The sequence below is a fragment of the Mastigoproctus giganteus genome, chromosome 4 (genome assembly GCF_048544385.1).
Source record: "Mastigoproctus giganteus isolate SK-2022 chromosome 4, ASM4854438v1, whole genome shotgun sequence".
In the NCBI taxonomy this organism is placed as follows: Eukaryota; Metazoa; Arthropoda; class Arachnida; order Uropygi; family Thelyphonidae; genus Mastigoproctus; species Mastigoproctus giganteus.
Genome location: NC_143578.1, coordinates 168,554,052 through 168,573,525, shown reverse-complemented (window position 1 = coordinate 168,573,525; position 19,474 = coordinate 168,554,052). Strand labels below are relative to the sequence as shown.

The 19,474-nt window shown below is 39.3% G+C and overlaps 1 protein-coding gene across 1 annotated transcript in view; it reads right to left on the bottom strand.

Moving 5' to 3' along the window:
- The window catches only part of LOC150087182 (nose resistant to fluoxetine protein 6-like), a 109,628-nt gene that overhangs the window by 44,758 nt on the left and 45,396 nt on the right, over nucleotides 1-19,474 (bottom strand). The window contains exons 6-9 of the mRNA XM_090372397.1: nucleotides 17,924-18,094; nucleotides 15,753-15,846; nucleotides 11,419-11,511; nucleotides 7,563-7,728 (exon numbers count right to left, since the gene is read on the bottom strand). Coding sequence (XP_090228523.1) covers nucleotides 7,563-7,728; nucleotides 11,419-11,511; nucleotides 15,753-15,846; nucleotides 17,924-18,094 — 524 coding nt within the window. The remainder of the gene's footprint in view (nucleotides 1-7,562; nucleotides 7,729-11,418; nucleotides 11,512-15,752; nucleotides 15,847-17,923; nucleotides 18,095-19,474) is intronic.

Here is a 19,474-nt window from a genome sequence, read left to right as displayed (position 1 = left end):
AAATGATACTGAAACTGAAGAATAGCGATGGTGTACTTATAAACAGCAGAGAAGGCATAATTCAAATAGCAGAAGACTACTATAGAGAATTATACAAGGAGCGAGGGAATGATACCAGCAGTGGGGAAGATGGATTGCAAAGTAGCAACACATACGACATACCCGATATTCTTCCTGATGAGGTAGAACATGCATTGAAGAAAATGAAGAATCGGAAAGCCCCGGGGGAAGATGAAGTTACTGTAGAGTTGTTAAAATTAGGAGGAAGAGACATAACACAAAAACTGCAACGCTCTTCACAAAGTGCATTAGAAAAGGTGTGATGCCTAAGCAGTGGAATAATGCAATCATAGTTTTGCTGCATAAGAAAGGAGATAAATCAGAAATTGGAAATTATAGACCAATTAGCTTGTTATCCCATATCTACAAGTTGTTCACAAGGGTCATTACTAACAGAGTAGAGAGAATACTTGATGAGAATCAACCGAAAGAGCAAGCTGGCTTTAGGACAGGATTCTTAACTATGGATCACCTTCACGTAATATCACAGCTAATGGAGAAAGCAAATGAATATAAAACACCATTATGCCTGGCATTTGTGGATTATGAAAAGGCATTTGACTCCATACAGCATAAGGCAATGTTTCGGGCACTGGAAAAACAAGGCATAGATACTCCACATATTATGATTTTGAAGAAAATATATGAGAGTGCTACATCCTTTATTAGACTAGACAAAGACAGTAGGAAATTTAAAATCGAGAAAGGAGTTCGACAAGGAGACACAATATCTCCGAAGCTGTTTACTGCTGCCCTTGAGGAAGCTTTCAGAAGATTAGACTGGTCGCAGAAAGGAGTCAATGTGAACGGAGAGTACATAAACCATTTACGATTTGCAGATGACATTGTGGTCATAAGCCACGATCCCAAAGAATTAGAGGAAAATCTTAATCGAGCCAGATAGGTTTCCTCTATTCATAATGTTACATTAATCAAATTTATTAGAAGAGGAAAGCAACATGTTTAATATGCATAGCGTAACGAAGTCTTAATAGGCATATTGCTTAAGCATACTTTGAATCAAGATTTGATTAATTGAAATTCGTTGAGTCCTTTTACATGTGGCATGGCTTATATTGATTGTTGCCATTCTTTCCAGTCGATGGATCCGATAATATCCAATTATAGGACCATGCTCAAGAAATTCCGCGAGTTAGGACCCAATGTCTGTGTCTGCAATTCTGCCACGGGATGATAGAAAGGATTATATGCTGTGAAAGCCTTGTGGATTAACTCGAGACTTGAACGATTCTGTAAGGCTTTTGAGCGGAATTTTTTATCAGCTTGTCCCGTACTTGTAGTTAAAAGGAATTTGTTTTGTAGAGACAGGATATATTTAACCAAAGGTGGTCCAAGAGTTTTTGTCAGTATTATTGAGGACACCTTAAAGGTTCAGAGAAACTGCTAGTTTGGGGGACAAGGGTAATATAAATACGCGTTTATATGATAATCTTGGACAAAGTAACGCTTGCACATACCCAAAGAGATCTTGTTTGTTACCGCAACAGAAGATAGTAGCAAGACGTTCTGAGGGCAAAGGCGTTTCAAATGAGCAGATAGCAAATGCCAGGAAAGCGAGCTTAAATTACTTAAAGGGGTGTGTCAGGGTAGTTAACTATACAAGAACACTTAATTGTTTACACAGTAATGTCAGAAGTATCGTTAATAAAATGAGTGAATTCGAACTGTTGGTTAGGAGTAGTAACGCTGACAGTATACAGCTTACGGAAACATGGTGCCCTCGGAGATAGGGATGCCACGGGATTCATTTCACAAATATACGTGGTCTCAATTCTAATCTAAACGATGTCCATTTCCACTTGAAGTCTGCCAAACCCCATGTACTTTTTCTGACAGAATCTCAGTTATCGGTTGATTCAACCACTGCTCATCTCAGATGCCCAAAGTATTGGCTGTATGATTCCTTTCGCCTCAAAGGTGGTACTTGTGCATATGTCCGTTCTGATATTCCCTGTCAGAGATTTGGCAATTTGGAATCTCCTCTCTTTGATCTTTTCTGGCTTAAAATCTCTCTACCTCATTGTGTCAAATTTATCTGTTGTCTCTACCGTTCTCCCAACTCCAGTAACCACTTGGAGCTCTTTGACTTCCTCTCTTTGCAACTTGACTTTCTCCAGTCAAACTTCCCTAACAGTGAAGTAATTTTCCTTGGTTATTTTAATGTTCACAACTCCAGCTGGCTTCCGTTTTCTAGTCACACCGACCCAGCAGTTCGAGATGCTGGAGCTTTTGCAATTACTAATGACCTAACACAGATTGTCCATTTACCCACAAGAATACCGGACAATCCTAATCATACAGCCAATACGCTTGATCTTTTTCTCAGAAATAAGCCTTCTAAGTACACGGTCGAAGTAAGAGGTCCTTTAGGCACTTCAGATCACAACTTGGTAATTGTCTCTTCTCCAATGGAACCTTTATCTCATGGCTATTCCCAACCTCGTGTTGTTTGGCATTACAAGAATGCAAAATGGGATGACCTGCGAGAAATCTTTTCTTCTTTTCCTTGGTCGGATTACTGTTTCAAAACTTCTGATGTCAAACGTTTGCTCAGATCGTGTCAGTGAAATTATTCTTCTCTTGAACCGCCTTAGCAAATTTATTGAAAAACCTTTGTTTTCCAATAAATGTGCTAAGGCTGTTCAAGAGAAGAATGTTGCATATCATAATTGACTTGTTTCTAATTCTTCAGTTTCATTTTCTGCCTACACCAAAGCTCGCAACAATTGTAAAGCAGTTATTAATCAGTCCAAACTACAGTTTGAACAGGCTAAGAGTAGAAAACTTGCTTCTTGCCCTAATGGTAGCCGAGCATTCTGGTCTCTTGCCAAAGCTACTGGCCGCAACTTTTTCCCAGCTCTGCTCCCACCTCTGTTCAAACCAGATGGTTCTGTTATCACTACAGCCAAGGATAAAGCTGACCTGCTAGCATCCCATTTATCTTCCAACTCATGTATTAATGATCTTGGTAAAACACCTCCCACCATTCCCAACACGCTCCATTCAATGTCTCCTGTGGTCTTCCGTCAAAAGGATATCAGAAGAATTTTGACGAATCTTGATGCTAAGAAAGCTCCAGGTCCCGATGCTATTTCTCCACTTGTTCTCAAAATCTGTGCTCCTGAACTTACTCCTATTCTTTGCAACCTTTTTTCACTCTCTTATTCCAAAGGTGTTTTTCCTTCTTCTTGTAAATTTGCTCATATCTAGCCAGTTCCTAAAAAGGGTGACAAATCCCCCCCCCATCCAATTATCGTCCTATTGCAATTACTTCTACTCTTTCTAAAGTAATGGAGAAATCAATTAACCGCCAACTCTTAAACTACCTAGAAACCTTCCGTCTGATCAACGATCGCCGGTATGGATTCCGTCAGTGTCGATCCGCTGGTGATATTCTGGCTTATGTTACCCATTTATGGACTGATTCAATAGAAAGGTTCGGTGAGACACAAGTAGTTGCTCTTGACATCTCAAAGGCTTTCGATCGTGTTTGGCCTAAACAAGCTTCCATCTTACGGTTTGCCAACTGTTTTTATTAATTGGTTATCCAGTTTTCTCTCTGATCGCTCACTGAGGGTGATGGTAGGATCGCTCACTGAGGATCGCTCACTGAGGGTGATGGCTCTCTGTCTTCTAACTTCTCCACTAATGCCGGTATCCCCCAAGGTTCAGTTCTTTCCCCCACTCTTTTCCTCTTGTATATTAATGACCTCCTTCCATTGACCGGAAATCCTATCCATAGTTTTGCCGATGATAGCACATTGCATTCGACTTTCCATTTTGAGAAATCTTGTCCTGCTCAATCAGCTTCAACTTCGCGAATATCTGCTGCCAATTCCTTAAATGCCGTTCTTCAGGTAATTCTCGAGTGGGGCAAAGACAACTTAGTTGATTTCAATCCTTCTAAAACTCAGTCTTGTCTTATATCTCGCAAAAAGTATTCTTCTGCTCCTATGCTTATCTTTGGTGACACTCTGATTTCTAGGCAAAATGATATATCTCTTTTGGGGATTACCCTGACTTCTAATCTCTCTTGGCACAAGCACATTACAAATATTGCTTCCTCTGCATCTAAAAAACTTGGTTTTCTCTTTCGCTCTCGGCGTTACTTTTCTTCCAAACTGCTGCTCACTCTGTATAAATCGCAAATCCGCCCTGCATGGAATATTGTTCCCACAACTGGGGTGGTGCTCCCAAAACCTCTCTCAGGCTGCTTTATTCCATTCAGAAGAGGGCAGTTAGGTTAATTAATGATTCATCTCTAACAGAGTCTGTCCACTCGCTTTCTCATAGATGTACTGTTTCTGCTGCATGCCTCTTCTACAGATACTTCCATGGGCACTGTTCTTCTGAATTGGCTTCTATAATTCCCGCTCTCTCTTTCAAAACAGTCCGAACACGTGCCGCCACCAGCCAGCATCCATTTACTGTTCAACTTCAAACTCACAGAACCAACTTTTCATCTTCCTCATTTATTCATTCAACTGCCGTTTTCTGGAACAACTTTCCTTCATTCGTATTTCCTGAAAATTACAATCTACAGAGGTTCAAGTCCAATGTCAACGAATATCTTCTTTCGTCTTCTCAATCTCCAGCCCAAGCACGGTGCTAAATACTATAAGTTCTAATACCTCTCGTATTTGGGGTTCATATAAAAAAAAAGTAGGAGGGAATGACGAGTTTCAGTACGGTATGTATAATACATTTAGGAAAGATAGAAGGAGTAGTGGGGTCATGCTCCCTATCAAAAGCAGTCAGCGCGACGAAAGCTTTCCCGGGTTCAAACGTTTCGCATGCTAATATATAATCTGTGTGGTATGAGATAGTTGAAAGCAGAGGTGTAATGAGAGTGGAAGCAACGTACAGATCAGATGATTGTGAAGATTATGATGAGAGCCTCTACATGCAAATGAAATGGGCAAGTAAGCGTGAATATCTTATTATGGGCGATTTTAATTTGCTTCTAATTGATTGGAGCAAATGGGAGGGAAACTCCACATGAGCGTTATATCAACATGTCAGGGAAAGTACTAGGGAAAAGGATACTCTAGACCACGTCATCATCCATGAACCAGATGACATAATAGTGCTCACAAGAAGAACCAGTAGCAGGAAGCCATCACGGAGTTCTACGGTGGACGATGAAGAGAGAGATCGCAAAGAAATGGGTTATAACTTCAGGAGAGGAAATTACGATGCCTTAAGATGCTACATGGTTTCTATTAACTGGGTAGATATCTCACAGAGAGGGACTACAATAGAATATGGTATACCTTTAAGACATTGATCGCAGAAGTGTTGAATGCTTATATACCATTAAAAAATACTCCCAGAGGATTCCAAGTTGGATGAATAATGAAGTTGCCAGATTACTTCAGCAGAAAAAGATGGCGTGGAAAAGTTAGAGCAATAAAAAGTACTGAAGCCTAAAACAGGTACAAATTGATCTGTAATAATGCCAAATGAACTGAAAATAATAATTAATATAATAAAATAGACCGACCATTATTCCCCATCTCGCCGGAGGACCACGAGGCCAATAATAGTCAGGGAATCACTGCATTTCGAACCTAAGCAAATCTATGCAACGAAGGAATGATACTAAAATCAAACCGCCGATGCAATAGATTTGCATAGAGGTGGGGCTTATATAGCGAAAAATAATAAGACAGGAAGCCTAGTACTCGCATGGGTAAACCATACCACTGACAAAACTATATACCCTTATATTACGGGGGGCGCCACTGAATTCTTTAGAATTGGCTTGTATATTCTAAATTATTTTAAGAACGTTGCTTCAATTATACCCTCTTCTTCTTTATTCCCTCCCCCCTATTTTTACTTTTATTTTTTGTTATTTTATTGGTTAAGTTTATTTTCGCTCTAGTGGTTTGCCACTCTACTGGCATATATTTTATTTTAGTTTATTATACGCAACGTGTAGTGGCTTGTGCTTTTCTACTATTTTTCTTATTTATTTTTTATTACTTTTTACCCCTCTAATTTTTTGATTATATATATACAAATATGCATATATCTAAATGCAAAGAAGAGAAGGAAAAACCAGATCGAACCCTTATGTAATAGACGTGGAATAGTATTAGATACCCCAGCTGAAGTTGCAGATGAACTCAACAGTTACTTTTCATCGATACTTACAGAAGAAAAACCCTTCACGTCAATGAGAAATATTTTTGGGAGTGAAGTTGAAAAAAACGTAATTAATGATGTTGAAATTTCACACGTTTATTAAGTGAAAAAACTTTCGCCCTACAGACCACTAAGGCTCCTGGGGTTGATAGCATATACCCTATAATTTTAAGGGAGGCGGAAAGTTAATAATTAATATTATTATTAATTATTGATACACTCGTATTGAGGCAAAATTATGAGAGCATCACTGGACTCGGAAGTGATTCCGTTGGATTGGAAAAGTGTCAATGTATCTCCCATACATAAGGGTGGTACTAAGAGTGAAGTGGGAAATTACCGGCCGGTTAGTTTAAATTCAGTAGTAGGAAAAATCATGGAGCCAATGATCAAGAGTGGAAATCAGGATCACTTAGATAGAAGTCGAATTCTGAATGATACTCACCGTGGTTTTGTAAAGGGAAAATCATGTTTAACTAATCTGGTTAGCTATTTTGACAGGGTCACTCAAGAGCTGGACTTTGGGAATAATTTGAACATTGTTTATTTGGATTTCAGCAAAGCATTTGATTCAGTCCCACATGAAATGTTATTTTATAAGCTGGAACAGGTTGGAATCACAAGGAAAATCGTTAGATGTATAGCTGGTAGGCTTCAGGGCAGGAGGCAAACGGGTGTGATAAATTGTTATTCCTAAGATTTGGTTGGTTGATGTAAGAAGTTTGTTGCCCCAAGAAGAATATTAGGATCACTGTTGTTTTTGACTTTCATAAATGACGTCAATGAAAAGATGTGCGTGATGTCTAAATTCGCAGATGATGTAAAGATCGGTATATTAGTTAATGATCACCGCAAACAGAGCTTCTTCAGAGTGACCTAGATAGAATTCAAGGATGGTCAAAAAAGGGCAGCTATGCTTTAATCAAGCAAAGTGTAAGGTATTACACCTGGGGTAATACCTTACACTTTGCTGTAACCCCAAAATAACTTTTGAGGTTTTGTAGTCCAAATATGTTGCCAGACTACTATTGGAATCTCGTTCGGGAGACGCGAATAAATAGAATAAGGTCAATAGGCCCATTGTTCAATATTTAGTACTGTATGTAACGTTTTCTTAAAATATATGAAATCTTTTTTACTACAAACCTTTTTACTCTAATCCTTTCTCCCTTAAAATCGGTGCGTGTTACAACAATATGGTCGCCATATTTGAATTCAGCCAAGTAAAATCTACAAGAGTCACTGAATTTGATCAGTGAGCGAAAACAAGTTATGCTTTTTGGACGACCAGTGTAATTATCATTAATAATTATTAATAAGCGAAAACTTACCATTTCTCCCATTGGAAAAAAGTTAGTGATGAAAATAAGGTTTGTCCACCAATTTGTATAACACGTATTAAGTTGCCACTCCAACAACATGTGGGGCTGTGGACCAGACACCATCAATGGTACCAAGAAAAATCCAAGCATGGCAGCTATTAAAGAAGGTAGCAATCTGAAATCAGACACATGCAATTAATTATACTTTAAGTCTTAGGAATGAACCAATCTTTTATCATGGATATAGTCATCTTGAAAATAGCAAACTTTACATGATCAGTGAGATGCAAACCATTGAATTGTTATTAAATTATCTAACACGTTGTTCGCAGACGCCGCTGGATAGCTCACCCGGCAGAATCCATTCGTACTTCTCTAAGAATTATCCGGATCAACTAGTGTAGAATCTGGCTTCCCCTATTTGACAGATAGGAACTATATAGAGTCAGAGTAGTGTGTGTGTTCTGGGGACATTGTCGGACCACGTTATGTCAATGTTTGTTTGTTGTAAGGTGTTAGGCGATCAGCAGCTCACACCATATTGCGCTGTATATATTACATCTGTAATTTTCGTGTGTTTGTGGTCTGTTTGTTCTTTGTTGGATTAAAAGAAAACCCGAGTTTCCTGGAGAAAAACCATGCTGTCCTCGGCTGAGATCGACTTAATCAGCCACGCTGTGAAAAGGCCCATAAAAATGTATCGTGTCACTGACGGGAATCAAACTCTGGTCTTTTCTACCTGTTATGGGGAGGACTTTACACGAGGTCGTTATGGCCAGGACCTGGATATACTCTTGTAGTGTGTATGCGGTATCCAAAATTTTATTATCTCATACATGTCCGTTCCACGTTTTCTTACTACTGAAAACATCAGAAATGGGCAACTTTTAGAAGAAACTTAAGAAGAAAATCTTTATTGTACAGTAAAGATACAGATACAATAATGTGCCCGCCACAGCCAGGAGGCCAGGGGCTTGACAATGATATAGGGTAATATAAAAATATGTACAGTATAAAAAATTGTGCAGTATAAAAGATTACATAACAATTAAAAACGTAGCATTAGCCATTCAATAGATATGAGTATGTACATAGTTGTGAGGCAGACAGTGCACCAAGGTATGTACAGATTCATATGTACAAAGCACATATTTAAGCATATTCACACAAGTCAGAATATTTCACAGTGCCAAATTGATGTTCGGTATTGCATTTTCTTGTGAAACAGTTCGTGGATTTGCCTGCGACGTGCCGTTATGCGCCTCATAGGAGATAGCAGATGGAGATATCATATGAGTCGACATCAGGGGCCAAACAAAAGGGGAACAAGTTCGGCCAACGAGCGCCTGTAATTGCGATCAGAAGCGAATTTCTGGAGGTCAACTCCGATCATTAGCAGGGCTTGTACTGTAGGAAGTACTTGTCCAGGTAGGAATCTGTCACTGATCTTCAGCCTGTTCCGTTGTAGCTGAAGAAGAGGGGTGGCTCGTAAGGACGGAAGTGGAACATGCCACTGGCATATATCCCAGAAGTCAGGGGAGTTGATTCTGCCAACTAGCATTTTGGCTGTGGTCACAGTTCTCCTCATGCTGATTATTTGAGGCAGCCGCGGGATTTGGAGTTGGTCGGCCATGCTGGTGGTCCTCTGCTGAGGGGGGAGTCGATGTTTGTGGGTTGCCCACTTCAATATCCAGTATTCACTGGCAAAGATGGGCTTCATGAGAGAAGGTACTGCGGATGCCCATATTTCAGAGGCATACAGAAAGGTAGGATACACAATGGTTTCCAGATATCTGATTGTGGTTCTTGCGTCTGTGTTATGAAGAAGATGTTGACGGGCAATCCAGCGCATTCGGTTGATCTTGCGTAGAACACATTCGATGTGACAGTTGAACCTAAGGTTTGGGTCGAAGGTTACACCGAGATCTTTGTGTTTAGTAACACTTGGAATAACTGCACCCTGCAGTGAGGGTTGTATGGATGTGGGACACTTCTTCAGAGAAAAAACCATAATAACGAATTTTTGGGGGTTCAGTTTGAGACCGAAATGGTTGAGATGGCTAGAGAAAGCTGTGATCTTATTACAGATTTCCGATGTGATCACTCCTCTGTCGGCTGATGGTGGTATTTCCGTTAGGAACTTTATATCGTCGGCGTAGGTAATGACATCATCTCTGTTACACACAAACGGAATAAGGAGGGCGGTAAAAAGTAACCCCGATAAAACGCCACCTTGCGGCACACCAGCATTGATGGATCGGGTATAGCAGAGGTTACGATGAGTGAAGTACACTCTTCTGTTCCGGAGGAGCGAGTGCAGAAAAGCGAAAACGTCACCTTTGATCCGAAAGAAATTGGTTAGGAGATTCAGAAGGGCTGAGATGTTGAGGCTGTCAAAAGCAGCTTCAATATCGGCATAAACAACCGCCATTTCTGATTTGGCCTCAAATGCATTTAAGATTTCCGTTTGGACTGCCAGAAGGTTGGAGACAGTTGATCTATTAGGGAGAACATAATGGAGTTGTTTTGATGATTGTGGAAGAAGATGGCGTGTTATATGCGGAAGAAGGACTTTTTCCAGTAGCTTTAGGAGCGTGGATGCAGTGGAAATTGGTCTATAGTGCTTCGGCTGGCTTGGTAGTTGAACTTTAGGTAGTGGGGCAAGACTGTATTTGCTCCAGGATGCAGGAAACACTCTATGAGAGAGGATGGAGTTGAACAGGTAGAGCAGAGGATCAAGGATATATGGACTGAGGCACTTTACGATGAAATGCGGGACTTTATCGATGCCAGCGGTGCATGACGGACGCAGCGAGTTGATGGCTTGACGAAGCTGCTGTCGATCGATTTGAATGGAAAACAGCTCATCATCTGGACTAGAAATGGGGTCTGGTTGGTAATCATATGGTTGTTTGATGTTGTCTTACCTTACCCTTACCCTATAGCTCCGAATTACCGCCTCATTCATTTCACAAATATACGCGTTTTCAATTTCAATCTCAATGACAGTCCATTTCCACTTACTGTGTAAAGTGTGTTCGTGTCTGACGGCACCATGGGTTCCCCCCATCTCCGCGTTGTTTCATTGTCGGTGTAGTACAGTTCACTGGAAAGGCCAGAGGTTTAAAAGTGTATGGATGTTGTATATGTGTAGCGTTGTGTATCGTTGTTCATCTGGCCATTTGGCGCTGGACTCTGCTGGGGCAATTTATGGACATATTACACGTGGTCTGATGAGTTAGTCCTCTCGAATATGGAAGTTTTTGTCCATTCTGTACATATTGTACTCTCCCTATTCAAATTCCGCATCTTATGCCTGAGTAGCCATGTTTCCGATATCCCTACTTTTTCTTCATTTGTTGAATTAAGCAGTTCTTTAAATTCCTCAAATTTGTTGACTATACTCCTAGCAGTTGTGTACAAGCAAGTAGCTATGCACTTTCTTTTTTTAACTTTTAGTTAGCAGCTCTAACACAAACCATGCATTTGCTTGTTGAATTATGACTCTCAAAAAGCTTGTTAATCTCCCACACCTTTCTTTTCAGGCTGGTCTGTATCCACGAGGCAGCAGTGTAAGAATCACTCTCAATTCTCCCTGCCTGGTAGCAACCGCGTGCAGAGTAGAATCACTCTCACCTCTGCCTCCAGCAGCTTTAAATCTGTTAGTCTGGGTATACCAGGCTAGTAGTTTACTGACTCGGCTAACGCTATTTCCATAGCACGAGTAAATATTCTTACACCCTTTCTAATTAAGTCCATTCCGTCCCTGTAAAGCAGGTGTTTCTTTTCTGTTAACAAGCACAAAACTAAAGTTTAATTAATCGACAATTATTTAATGTTGCATACAAAAAAGATAAAAACTTACCTCCATATTCGATGTAACACATACTGAGGAACACTAAAAGCCTTTTTCTTAATTATTACATGATTTGTCACTGAGTAGCTTATAACGACCCCACTAAAATTGAAGGAAAGGAAATCAATTATTACAGGTTCATTAACGAATAGCTATGGAATACAGAATAACGAAATTAGTATTAATATTAGTTGTGGAATATCAAAAATAAAGCATGGGAGAGTCAATTTACACAGCATCATAAAAAATTAAAAAAAAAACTATCCTCGTCATTTGTTCATTCCCCTCTAGCAGTCCTGTAATCCTTAAATTAGTTAAGACTGTCCATTGCTGCAACCTCAGATGAAAGTTTGTTCTAACAATCATTTACGCTCTGGCTGAGTGAAAATTTCGTACGTGTCCTCTAACCATCCATTATGTGCGTTGTCCGAGACAGAGTTAGAATACTATCATTATTAAGTTTACTCAGTTAAGCGCTTTTAATTTAAAGCATTTAAGCGGTTTAATTAAATCTCCACGCGGATCCTCAGTTTCGAAATGATGCAACTTAAAAAACTCGTCTTTCTTGGGAAGCGTACATTTATGTGAAAAAAAGAGAAGAATCGCATTCTGTTACTGAGCTTTGTAGGGCGGAAGGGGTTGCCATAGTTAAGGGGCGTTCGAATTCAAAAGCTATCAGATCTCTGAATAGCTTTGAACTCGAAACCGAATGGATGGCAGGCAGTTTTGAGATGTTAAGATTTTTTCTTCGTGGTTAAAAAACGGCTGTCCATCTTTAATGGCTTGGCAGGGACTTCGGTTTAAAACCATACTGTAGGGAAATCTTATCTAATTTAGATCGTAAGAGTGAACGACAGACGGGTAGTAAGCTGCATCTCCTGCGCCAAATAGATATAGGAGATAGTACGGAAGATCTTCAAAGCGTAGTTATGGATTCTTTATTAGTTAGGAAAGACAATGAGAATTGCCTCTCTTGACTTCAGAAAATAATCTTCAAGAAAAATGTTATATAGGAAGAGTAGATGATCTACTTGTTTTGGTGTTCAAGATACCCATTTTATAATAGATGTGATCTGGTTGAGCACTGACTTTTTTAAGATTTAAATCTAAGTTGAGCTCTCTTGTATTGAATTGGCCCGTTGTGCGGCTGAAAATCCTTTAGTTTGGAATTAAGCCCCTGCTTTTAATTTTACTTTTTTCTTTCAGGACCGGGATCTGTGAGAAATAAGATGATTTTGCAGATATGCTAGACAAATAATTTGCATTGTCTATTATAATTAAAAGCTCAATAGTACATCCGTTATATTTCACGATGAACGAACGGTGTTTTCTCTTCATTTTCCGGATTTTTTCCCAGCCCAATCTTGTGCTTGTCGACTGGGTAATACAGAAAGTAAAATGGATACGCGATTTTCTTTTGATCTTGCGTTGGATACAACATGCAAGAAAGCCAGTAGATGTTTTTGGGACTGCAATTGCAGCTGCCGGCGATATTTTCTTTCTGTGATGCGTAACTGCATCACTGATAGACTATTGACTGACTCCAGTAATGTCAAACTTTGACAGATGTTGGAAGGAATGTTGGTTCAGTCAATCTGATAATTTTCTACTGGAATAACTTACAAGAAAACATGATCTCCCACTAAGTTTCATGGTTATTACCAGGAACTAATCGCTTCCACAGGGCTTTCCTCAACCTCCTAAGTAAGTAAAAGGAGAAGAGATGTGAGCAAGTAGAAATATCAATTGCAGTAAACGTACGGGTAGACATTTGAAAGAATGTTAGTTCCTATCTTTAGAGGGAGCGTAATGTCCTATGACTCGTTCCCTCGTGGCAGCCAGCACTTATCCAAAGTTTCTTTCTATTGAAATCCACAAGAAGTAAAAAATAGTGAGGGAAGTGCATAACAAAACCATCAAGGTCTCTTTGAGGGACATTATTCTTAGGTGTCATAGAATAGACTATTAATAAAAACTCCACTGTAAGGTGGAGTTTTTATTAATACCCCTTACAACTAATTTAGATGCCTGCCGCCTCTGAGTGGGTTGTATGGAGTAAAGGCTGAAATGGAGTCTGGTTGCTCACTAGGTTAACAACTCCTCCATAAGCAAGCACATCCATAATTCTATCCTGAATGAATCAGAGTAATGTTATGTATGGTCGGGTTCGTTTACCTTCAGATATGTCTCCGTTAAGGAAAAGCAATCAGGTTCATGCATTTGCGGGAGCGCAAATGCATGAACCTGATTCAACATTTTTCAGTAATCAGCGACTCTATACCAATTAGTAAATTATTAGGAATTTGTGGATCAGTCATTCGGCTTCCCACATTTTGAGGACTATTGTTCTGTCTTGGGTTTTGCTTCTTTTGAAGAAGTATGGACGCTACACTGTGATTATTTCTTCCTCCTTAAAGAGTTTAAAGATTGATTCATCAGTTACCTCCTTTTCGTGAACATACTTATGTTTCTACTGCCGTTAGCAACTGGATTTTATACTGCTACTTTGCCGCTTGAATTCTGCAATTCTGGGCTCTAAGAAATTTCGATATTCGAGTTGCAGCTGAGTGAGTTTTTGTGCAGGTTTATGAGAAATTATAAAATAGCAAGCAACGGGCGTCAGTGTCTCTATCGGTTGTATAATCATTCGTTTGAGTCCTAATGGAAACTCGAACGTAACTTCTCAGCATATGCTGCCTTATTGATATTTACTGACTTTACTGCTTTTTTCGTTCCGGGTAGGAATTGTTCAACTTTGTCTTAAGTCGCTGTATTCCTTTCTTCTTTTATTGCGAGTAAAGATGAGGTTTCCGATCCGGACTATACTCCCAATCCTTAAAACAAACATTCTTTGTTCAGTCATTTCTCCTTACTCCTTGCGATTTAAACTCTGAACAGGTCTCAGCTTCAGGCGCATCAAAAAGCCCCATTCAGCGATCACACCATGAGATAAATTCGTGTCTTCTGGGCAAGTAGCTAATTGGTGATATTTTCCCCAATAGTAGTAGTAGTAGTGGCATGTGATGCAAGCAAGCAAGCTTTTGCAGCATCAGCCAAAAAAAAAAAAAAAAACTCTAAATGCCTGTCCAGTTCCTCCTTAAATCAACTTCCACAGCGATAGATGGAAGTTTGTTCCAGCAATTAACCACCCGCTGGCTAAAGGCAAATTTCCGCACATCTATAATAGTCGTCAGTGGAGCTGCTCTGAATATTTATCACTTCTGATCTATACGAGAATGATACCTGAGTGAAGCCATTTGACTGCTTTAAGATCTCCTTAAAAGAACCCTTTCAAACAATTCTAAATAAGGAAAGTATACGTTTTTGATCAGTTGAGTGCATTATTAGGTGGGTAAGTGTGGACCTGATAGGGTTTCAGTTTTGAGCCTCTTTGCTGAAGTGGTGGCGTCTGTCATTATTTTCTCGTAGGGAATGTCTTGGGTTCCCAGAAGTGTTTAGATTATCAGGATCCATATTACTTTTTATTTTGGCCCAGTGCCTGGACTCTCTACCCATCGCAGAGTCAAAATCGGATGCCCACTACCCGAAAAGCAATAAATGCGTTCGGGAATAACGTCAGGGTTACCCAGCAAAATACTAAACCTCTCCAGCCTGAATCCTGTATCTGGGACCATAAGGATAGGGGAAAGGCATTGATACCGTTGACCTTTGCAAGTGAATCGACCAAATGATTGATTCACGGCGATCCATCCCTGGACCACTCGTCTTGTCGAAGTGGTGGCCAAAATGATGTCTGCGCGTGTTAGTGCTGGGAACCTATTTTTACTAGTTTCCATGGGCCGCAACCCCGGGCAAACATGTCTGATTCCTATTATCTTTACCTGGAACCCAGGCTGTGGTATCACCACTAGAGATCACTATTACTAGGTCGAATATGCGTCACTGGGAGCTCCTCATCGCGGCTCACGCCTGAACATTAAAGCAAAATATTCAGTTAATCAGCAGTAACGCAATTCATATCTAGTGATGTTTCGTTCTTTGTATTGTTCTTTGCTGAAGACTGAAGATTCCGCTATGCAGTAGTGGACTGCATATCGAGATCATAATTAAATTATAATAGGTAAATAACAATGTAATTATAATTCCTTCTTCTTGCCGTGCATACCTGATACAATGCATAATTTGAGTTGACAATACGAGCTCCATCTCGGTGGAGAAATTTCACTGAGGATCGGTGTGTTTCATTATAAAGCTGGTTAATGTAAAGGAAAACTGTTTTTCCAGTTTATTTTTCACACTGTGTTCTTAGCATGTAAGAGAGAATTATATAATCAACAGATGACAATGGAATAATCAAGATTTAAAATAGTACACCAACTTGCCTTATAAAGAGGAAGCTGTCGACTGCACATGATGCATTGTTTACTGGCTGAAAAACAGGATTCTTCCAAAAATCCAAAACATTTTTCCAGTCTCCTATTTAAATGGGAGTAGAGCTCGTTTAGTTATGACGAGTTACAATAATAAATAAAATAAAATAAATATTTGTTTTATAACTGCGTCTAAAGAAATTCTTCTCCATATTTCAAAGAAAAAGAAAACATAGTAATGAAAGACTAAGTTACATATAAGCTGAAATTGAAATTGCTATCATAAAAAATAAACTAATTATCAATAAACACACATGCAGCGAAGATAAACCTGCTGGTTAAGTACTACGCTACCCTTATATTCAAAATAAAATAATAAAAAATAAGAGAAAGTAACGATCACCCTCAAGAATGCAAGCGCATAACTGTCCACTGAAAAGCAAAATATCCTCACCCCCTTATTAAAAAATATGATTGCTATTTTCTACATGAATAAGTACAGAGAACTTCCACGCAGTTTTGATCTCCAAAAAGGATCGAATTTCCGTGGTTGACCGTTATCCAGTTTTTCAGTAATTTCTATAGTACACATAATAACCTAAAAAGTAAACGTCACTTGCTGAAACTTCTACCTCCAAGCTGAGGGACGTTAACTTAAAAGAAAGAAGCCATTCTCCCAAGGTTGAAAGAAGCAAAAATGGACAAAATAATACAGCCCACTTATGCATTTCTTGATCTAGAAATTTTTGAAGTGTAACATTAATTATAAGCACCAAATGCGAATAGGCAAAACATGAAAAAAGTTGTATTGATTATTTCTTTCCTCTTTTCATAAGTTTTCACCCCCACAAGTCCCCATTTCTTAAATGTGGCCCTTCCAAAATTGGTTCGTAGTTTACAATATGGGGATCTCGTACCTCAAAACTGAACACAAGCATGCAGAAAGACTACTGATATTATCTGCTTCTGAGGAATTCTGACAAAGGTTACCCCATATGCCATCCCACACTTCTAAATTGGTTATAGCAGAGTAAAATCCGCTCGATGAACCAGAGGAATAAATTCTACAAGAATTAAAAAACGGAAAAACGTAGTGAACACGAAATGAATAGTCACTAAAAAGATGGGAAGCTTTTCCTAACTGGGTGCATTTTAGCCACAGTTGCTGATGCACTAAGAAACCCAACAACAACAACATAATTTCCTAACTGGCACAATCATCTTTACATTCAAAACACCCAATGTGCCGGCAACTATATGAGCTAGGTACTCAAGATTCCAAGAATTTTGTCACTCATAAATATCTTAAAGAGGTGTAGTCATCTGTTTCATTTGGGGCAAAACAATGCAGAGAATTGTACTTCTCAAATCCTAATTTATCCCAACTATTAAGGTAGATTTAGAACCTTTTCAAAGAATTACATCCACTGGAAACGAAAGATCGTTTTTTTGGGGGATTCTATCGCTAAAATACGCATAATGCGCGCTTATAATTAAATCAGTTGAGAATTAATCTATAGCAAATCAGACTGAATGATTACACACGCAAATCGACCGCAGACCACACGAAATTTACACACACAACAGCTTGACGGCTCATAGCCTTAGATACTTTGGGCGTTTAACATAAGTACACCCTCATTTACTGGTCATTCCTTTCCAACATTAGCATTATAACATCTAAATCATAAATGGAGCAGGCTTTTACTGTATGTGCCAAAAAGGAAAAAACATCTATTATTCATACCTTCCCGGTTGCCAAAATTTCATTGGCCAAGAATACTGCTGCGCGAAGCATTCATTATTCACAGCATGATATGCCAGATATGCTCTTAATAAGCCACTGTTCTCAGTAATCTGTCTTCACAGCCAACAGAACAAATCTGTGGTTGGTTAATGGCAATTATTTAATGCTGATACCGTGGATTAAGATAAAAACTCATTGGGTATCTTTAGCGGTCTGTTGGAAATTTTACTAACCTTTTTTTACTCTACTGTACGTCATTAGGTTCTTAATTAATTTCTTTACCCTTTTGCGTAATTCAACTGAGACATTTTACATTTAATATGCTTCCTAAATACGGCAGAACGCACAGTTGTTCTTTGGGAAAACTTTACTGTAAAATGGGATATACTTTAAGAATTACACTAAGACACTTTTATTATTTCCTTTTAATACTTACGTTTCGTGTTCAGGGTAATAAAAACAAAAGTATGAACAAGTATGACCCATGTCATGCTAACAAAGCGAATGCCATCAAGACAGGACAGTTGGTGCGGAGGGGCATTCGTGTTGAAGATCTTTCTTGTGTTTCTCACCAATGAAAAACAAATCAGAATTCGTACGAAGAGACCTAGAATAATTTAAAAATATACCAATTTAGTAAAAATCATATAACTATTATCCTTTTCTATGGTATAATAATCAGCTTACTTTGTTTTATTTTATTGTAATCGTATTATTGTATACTGTAACTCACGAGCTTAATATTATATGCATAAATTATACGTTCGAAAGAATTCGCACATTTGATCAACTTTAGTCGGTATTTCACTTTCCTCTGAGGGAGGAAGAACACCAAATAAGTAGCAGCCAGCATGGATTGAAGGGTGAAGCGGCAAAGAAAAAGGTTTGATAGCCCAGTGCCATATCAGTATTCTTGTGTAATTACTATCCTTTTAAGTATTCCAGGCACAATTTTAGCACACCGGAAAAAATATGGAAAAAGTAGATGATCCGGAAGTCAATTAGTTGACGTACAATTTAAAATTAGTCAAGAAGGTGATCTAGTAGGCAAAGCACATTTATGGAGGACCACTTTGTGACCCTGAAAATTAAGATATGTTCATTGGACTAGTTGTTTCTGCAAAAATTCAGGATGGTGCGTGTAATAAGCATTGCTGCCAATTCATTTTCCAATTCTACAATTAAACTTCACCAGCTCTAAACCTCCCTCTCCCCGGTTTGTCACAGATCTCTTTGCCTCCTTCATTCTCGCTGGCCGTGGCTCCCTAAATGCCAAACTTCCTGAATTTTGCATCATTCACGATCATCACTGTTCGGTTGGGCTCCCAGAAATCTGGGAGCATATCAAGTACTACTGCGTAAACTATGAATACTCCAGGTTGCATCTTATTAAATCCATGAGAGGGCTTCCATCTCGACAACAGCACATTTTCCTCGCTGACCTGGAGAGTTTCGTCGTGCTCACAGTTAGCACAGGAAGTCATCACCAAACCTAGAAACAACTTAAGAATCCAAGCCAACCTGATTCCAGCTCAAACTGAAGATTAATACTAAAACTCGGCAATGTACATGGGCTTGACTATATAATCATCTAACCCACACAGGGCAGAACTCGACCTGTATGCCTTGTGGGATCGATGGAATTGACATCTTCAGATGAACCGTGACATTATGGCGCTAATATTTGTGCAGCACCTCATTCGTGCAATCTTTTATCCTTTTCCTGGGCCAGGGTAGGCTCTCCAACCCATCCAATCTCTTCGCCCTCCCTACCTCACTCATCAGGAAGATGCCTTTTTTTTCTGTCCTCCTTTCTTATCATCTACCTTTACCCCCCACTTTAAAACTATCTCCCGCACTTAGACTTTAATTTCCTTGTTTTTAGCTCCCCTAGACAGATCTGGCAACTCTGGGGATTGCCTAGCCAGAGTTCTTTCCCTCTTTGCATGCCTAGTTTACCTTCACGGGGATAGTGACGGGAAACGTG